Source organism: Trachinotus anak, unplaced genomic scaffold (genome assembly GCF_046630095.1).
Source record: "Trachinotus anak isolate AG129_WGS33_773 ecotype Australia unplaced genomic scaffold, CSIRO_AGI_Tana_v1 ptg000031l, whole genome shotgun sequence".
NCBI classification, from domain to species: Eukaryota; Metazoa; Chordata; class Actinopteri; order Carangiformes; family Carangidae; genus Trachinotus; species Trachinotus anak.
In genome coordinates, this window is record NW_027273882.1 from 6,895,095 (window position 1) to 6,901,520 (window position 6,426).

The following is a 6,426-nucleotide window of genomic DNA, read 5'->3' on the forward strand; positions in this document are numbered from 1 at the left end:
AAATTTACTCAATTACATTTGATTTGTGTTTTTGGTTTGCTTCTAATTATTTGATGGTAACAGCAGAGGAATTAAGTGGCATCATAAAGATTTTACTGGCATAGTAATCTGTTTAATATAAGAGTAACATCAGTGTAATATACTAAATTAATACGTAATTAAAATAATGTGATAGGGAATATATTTACAGCACAGAGGCGTGATCCGTCTTTCTTCCAGGCCAAGCTGGTGATGGTGTAGAGGTTGACAATCTCTTTAGGTTTGGCTTCATCCCACACACCTCTCCTCGGAGCCCAGTTAAACACCCGCAACCTGGGTGAAGCATACTGAGTGCTACACAAACAATCTTTGATACCAATAACCACTTGATATATTAGGGTGAAAAAAGTTTTTTTTTAAAGCTAGTGGACCTTTGAGTTGAGATCATGTTTTCACACATACTTTTATAAAAGTCAAGGATGTTGTGTGTTCAGTGTTTCACCATTTGACACTTTTATTATCGGGATGCAGCTGAAATTGATGCTATTAGTAACATTCATGCACTTTTGAGTGGCATGAGAGTCAGTTGTGATTCAGAGAACAGTGGCTGATTTTTGAGGTGACAGGTTTAACAGTGCAGATCCGACACTGACCGATCGTAGCTGCCGAACACGACAGACTGCCCGCTGGGGCTGGTGGCAGCCACGGTGAACTCCCTCTCTGTGCGCTCGCGGGTGTAGTCGAAGGTCTGCAGGATGTGACCCTCTCTGCTGTAGGCCACCACCTTCTTGTCGCAGCCGCCCACCATGATGCTGTTTGCACCCCAGGCCAGGGCATAGGGTGGGCACGGATGCATCAACAGCTTCCCCTTTGTCAGAGAATAGTAATGTGTTAGTGTGTGTGTGTTTTATGACATTACATCACTGAAAAAAACACATACGTATCCAAAATCCATAGTGTTAAATGTTCCATAGTGATAAATATAAAATGTGTCTGCAGGAGGAAAACATGAAAAGATCTCAGATTTAAACTGGAAGAAAGGGAAATATACAAATGGCGTCAAGTATATTCAGTACAAGATATAATAAGTGATGATGAGGATAGAAGATGTGTGAGGCTGTGGGTACCTGAGACTCCCCTGAGCCTTCATCATCAAAGAAGTAACGCACAACTGTCCCATCAGCATGGCCGGAGAGGAGGCCTTTACCAGAGACACTGAAACAGCACACACACGTTACAAATAACACTCAGTGAGAGAGAAAAGTGACAATTACAAAGTAAATTTGTCAAATTAACAGCATTGTTTCCACTAATGTTTGACTTATACCGACTGGTGATATGAAGATGTATAATGTATTTACTTGGATGCCAGGGAGACAACACAGGACTCTGTGCCGTAGATGGTGGAGGACTTGTTTGTCTGAGTGTTGGCAAGACGGACCTATGAAAAATAAAACTAAATCTATTTAGCATTCAACCTAAGAGAGTTATTTCCATAGAACAGAATACAGGCTATTTTAACTCCAGTGATTCAATGCTAAGCCAAAACATGTGAGTCTTGCTAACATCACCTCTGTCTGCTGCTACTGACACTGACATAATACTACTGTGAATAACTGTACATGAAGAAACGGTAAAGTGTAAATTTACATTATGTTTTCTGTTACTGACTTACCTTGCCATCAACTAATCCATAAACGATTGCATGTTCCACAGGCCAAAGCAGGCGAGTCACAGCACTCTGCAATACAGTGGATAAAATAACATGATCGACAACGGATGCTGCTTCGAGCGTGGCTGAGGCTGGTGACTGCTTTGTTGTGACATCACAAAGCTCCAGAAGTCCTGACGGCTGGTTTTAAGGCTCAGTTTCTGAATACAGGCTGTGTGCATTTCTCTGTGGACTGATGGACTGAGGCTTTGATACTTTCACAGTATTAATATAGAACCTAGACCTGCTTTATAATCAGAAAAGTCATCTACCTTTATACAATATGGGACCTCTAAAAAAAAAATACTGCAGCTGTCCATAAGTTACTGCCTCTTTGAGCATGCACCTCACTATCTAAACAAAATGCCTACGCATGTTTACTTACTGTCTGAACAAATTTGTTGCAAATGGCTTTCTTGTCCCCCCTAAAAGAGAAGAAAACACAGATAAAAATGTGTTTGCCTGCACTGATATACATAAAGAATCAGGCTCAACATTACCAGTCCTCTCCGATCCTGTAGACGAAGATGATGTTGTCAGACTGGCCGATGGCGATTTTGGTGGAGTCCGGTGAAAACACCATGTCATTGACGACATAGCTTTGTTTTCCATACTGACAAAAGATTACATGTGAGTGTGATCATTACACAGACAGGAATAAAAATTCCCATTAACTGAACATGTACATAACTAAAAGGGTCAATTCTTAGTTTGTCATCTTTATAATCATCCAGCTGATTTCTATACAGTTATAGAGAGGTACTTTAAGTACAGCTAACAAAAAGATAATCTATTAAATGACATATAAGAAAAATAGCAAATCCTCTCATTTGGCAAATTTTGGCATTTTTTCTTTTTAAAATGCTTTAAAATATCAATTGATTATCACAATCATTGCAGAGCATTTTTTTGTCAACTTACTGATTAGTCGACAAGTGACTGCAGCTCTAATGCAGTATAGAGTATGTAGGCGCACATGTTTACATGCATAGCATTTCAAAGTTCATATTAAATCATATTCATTATATCAGAGGCATACAAGACCTATTTCAACAGCACATATCACTCTCAGATAAGACCACTTCATGCTTCATGATGTAATTCTGCAGATGTCTCAGTGACATTTGCTCTAGTCACCATGATCTGTCTTAATGCCTCACCTTGGAGTCCAGGGGTTTGGTGGAGAACTTGTCTCTCCTCTCTCCCTGCTCATCATAGAGAAGCACCACCCTGTCAACAGTGCAAACTGCAAACTTGGTGTTGTTTGGTGCCCAGGCCATGCATGTCACTTTGGCAGCACCCTCCTATGAAGGCAGAGAAGACAAATAGTGATAAGTCACAACTAGCCAATGCCATGGACAGATTACTGGGCAGGCCCAGGGTCCAGAGCAGTCAGGGGAACCCTGACCCAGAGCCTCAAAGACACACAAAACTACTACAAAGAGACATAACAAGGCTACTAAAAAAATAAATGAATCAACCATGAAGAGACCTACAAACAACCCTCCTTTGACTCCGAGTACCTTAAGAGAGGAAGGGGAATTCTAGTGTCTGTGCCCGGGGATCATTGTTTCATAATCCGTTCATGGCCAATGCAGACACAGTCCGTCAGGGGTTCACGCCAAACTCCATGGAAAATTTAAGCGTTTTAACTGTTACTGGTGATGTTATCTGTCCGGAGACGACGACTGCTGAACATAGCTTTGACCATGTCCGAATCGTGAAGACGGCGTATTTCCTTATGCTACTATGTAATATTGGTTAGTATTTAGTTAGCTAATTCTGTACTTTTTTCCAACCATGTAAGGCATCCCAATTGCTCGTGAGCAAAGTAAGGTAGCTGTGAAAATCAGTGTTCATTACCATTTTAACGTGTATCAGTAAAATCGTTTAAATGCCAAATTGACTAGAGGAAATTGGTGTTTCACTACAGCTTTCGAGTCACGACTGAAGATTATTAACGTTACACAGTCACAGTTTTTAACTGATGCTGCTCACCAGCATCAGCTAGCGTTAGCTAACTTGTCACTGAACTTACCTGGGGGGTTAACAGTGTCCTCAGGTGCTTCAGTTGCATTTTCGGAAGTGTTCAGGAAGCTTGTACAGGGAACAATGTTATTACAGCTGAGATACAGTGGAATCCTTAGATTTTGGTCATTTTGCAGACTAACTTCAAGCTAGCAGATAGCAGAGAGGACATCTTCGTAGTAAACATAACTGTGATCTCCTTAGTTACCGCCGGGGAGGGGGCATATGGTGCGTTTGGAACTGTAGGAAATATAATTTTCGATCTCCAGCGAGTCTGGTAGTTGTTTTGTTTTACAGATATATTTTAGCCTAATAGGTTGTAAGTTAAGTTTACAGCTAACATAGGCAACGCGTTAATATGTGTGTGTCGATTCTAGTCAAAATGTATACCCATAATCTGCAAATCGTGCCATCGTGTTTCCAAACCTGCGCATATGACATGTAGCTAACTATACGCTAATATACATATGACAACAATGACCAAATTAGTGTTACACGTGTGTGTTAGCAGTGGTTTACTGTGTTGCTGATGGTGAAACCTGAGATGTTTGTCTTGGGTCGAGAAAGAAAAGAGTGGAGATGCCGGGGATTGAACCCGGGGCCTCATACATGCAAAGCATGCGCTCTACCACTGAGCTACATCCCCTCCGACGACATCAGTTGTAAATATAATGTATTTATTTCTACTGCCTTTATTTTTCGGTGATTCATAATAACGTTAAAAGATACCGAACAACTTCATCTAGATTTAGGAATCAATTTATGGTGGCCAGAGATCCTTTAAATTTGTCCATTCATATCAAAAGGCAAAAAAGAAACCCCTGGAAAAACCATATTTTGATCCCTTTATAAACACAATAAGTAGATTTGAAATTTGAAACTCATTTGAAATATTCAACAAATCCATTAATTATCAGCTTAAGCCTGGTGACATTAAATTTTGAAACCCCTTAAAACACCTTAATCATAAAAGTAAATATTAAGGCATGCATGGATTACCCCTAATTTACAGAATATTTTATTATCTAAATTATGAGTTATTGTCATTTAATATTATTAAAATACCACCTTCTGTTCATCAAGGTGAGAGATTAAGCATTTAACATGACCAAAAAAAACCAAAAAAAAAAAACAAGTGCAACAAAATTTAAAATAGAGATAGTTAGCCATCAATTCAGAACAAAAATGAAATTAATAACCAAACAGAAATTAAAAACAGTCTTAACACTAAGCTGTGGCCTAATAGTTGCCTCTTAGGTTAAGGGAAATACTATGCTCTCCTCCTTGAAAAGCTGCTGCTAAACTGTCCTGGAAGAAAGTGCTTTACCCCATCATCCATCAGCCATGTGGAGCCCGTCAGTAGCACACTGGTAGATAAACAGCACAGCTTCTGGTCTGTAGATCACTTTTATTGCTGTGTTTGAAAAATGTAAACATCTGATCATGTGACTGCTCTTCACCCCCACAACAGAGATCTTAAATTGAGCTGATGGGTTAAACATAGGACTGAACACTGCTGAAGAGGCTAAAGTCAGGGGGGGTGAGTAGAGGAGAACAGGATACCTTCTATGCTTTGTCTAAGTGTGTTGAAATAGACAAATAGGCAACAAATATAATGCATATATAAGGCTGAAGGTGCATGTGGTGCATCACAGACAATGTTGTGGAACAGGAAAACCTACACAACCTTGAAGCCTGGTTTGTGATTAAAATATCTTATTCCTTTGTATAATTAGTTTTTTTAATATTCACTGGTTTTAAATATTTTCATTTTATTGTTTTTATCTTTTTCTATTTTTTCTATGCCTTAGTCTCCCAATGTTTTAATATTTAGACAGTGTCTAAGTATTAGATTGTCAGTCAGCTGTCAAAAGCAGTGACTAAACATCACCAACAGAGCAATGGTCATTACACTTAGAAGAGAAGCATACAAAGTACTGCCTGTTTTCTTTAGAAACCTAGCAGCTGTTTGTGCTGTCTTTGACTATGAATGTGTAGCTTACATGTCAGAAGCAAAGTCAAACCTCAACACACTGGAGATATTACAAGCTCAGGCCCTTAGAATCTGTAGTGGATGACTCAAAATATCAGAAATATCAGCAATCCAGGTAGAACAGGAAAGATAATGCTGCCATGCTGGATTAATCTCCAGAAGCAATGTGAAACATAATCAGAGGGAACGTAATCAGACACAATTCATAAGTTTTGGCTGGATAGGTGAAACATCCAAAATATTTCAATCAGCATTTTTCAGATTTGATATTTATATTCACTGACGGCTTCAAAGATGCTGATACAGGGTGTGCAGTTGCAGCAGAATATATCCCAGTGAGTGAGTCATTTATTAAGAAAAGGATAAGAGATCATGTGTCAGTACATCCCACAGAGCTAATGGATATTACTGACCCTGCAGCGGACAGAGGAGAAGGAGATAAATAACATCGTTACTGCATCAGATAGCTACTCAGCACTTACAAGCAGAAAGTCTGGCAGGTCATAATGTAGGACAGATATTATCAATGGCATATCCCTACTAATGTACAGGATGTTGGTGTGGGGGGAAATGAGCTAGTGGATATTCTGGCCAAAAAAACACTCAGAACAAGTAGAAAAGCAAGTCACATAAAGCTGAAGCTAAGATATTCATATTCACATGTGCAGTGAGTATTGGGATGACAATGAAACTGGAAAACATTTATAGCTACAAT

General features: G+C 39.3%; 1 protein-coding gene and 1 non-coding gene across 2 annotated transcripts in view; both read right to left on the reverse strand.

The window, feature by feature from the left end:
• The window catches only part of ift172 (intraflagellar transport 172), a 43,975-nt gene extending 39,659 nt beyond the window's left edge, over positions 1-4,316 (reverse strand). Inside the window, exons 1-9 of the mRNA XM_071468150.1 lie at positions 3,729-4,316; positions 2,851-2,994; positions 2,191-2,303; positions 2,076-2,115; positions 1,655-1,720; positions 1,341-1,420; positions 1,107-1,194; positions 633-847; positions 189-312 (exon numbers count right to left, since the gene is read on the reverse strand). Of these exons, the coding sequence (XP_071324251.1) occupies positions 189-312; positions 633-847; positions 1,107-1,194; positions 1,341-1,420; positions 1,655-1,720; positions 2,076-2,115; positions 2,191-2,303; positions 2,851-2,994; positions 3,729-3,767 (909 nt within the window). The 5' untranslated portion in view covers positions 3,768-4,316. The remainder of the gene's footprint in view (positions 1-188; positions 313-632; positions 848-1,106; positions 1,195-1,340; positions 1,421-1,654; positions 1,721-2,075; positions 2,116-2,190; positions 2,304-2,850; positions 2,995-3,728) is intronic.
• trnaa-ugc (transfer RNA alanine (anticodon UGC)) lies at positions 4,293-4,364 on the reverse strand. The gene has a single exon. It is a non-coding gene; the product is annotated as a tRNA-Ala (tRNA).
• Positions 4,365-6,426: the final 2,062 nt, after the last annotated feature.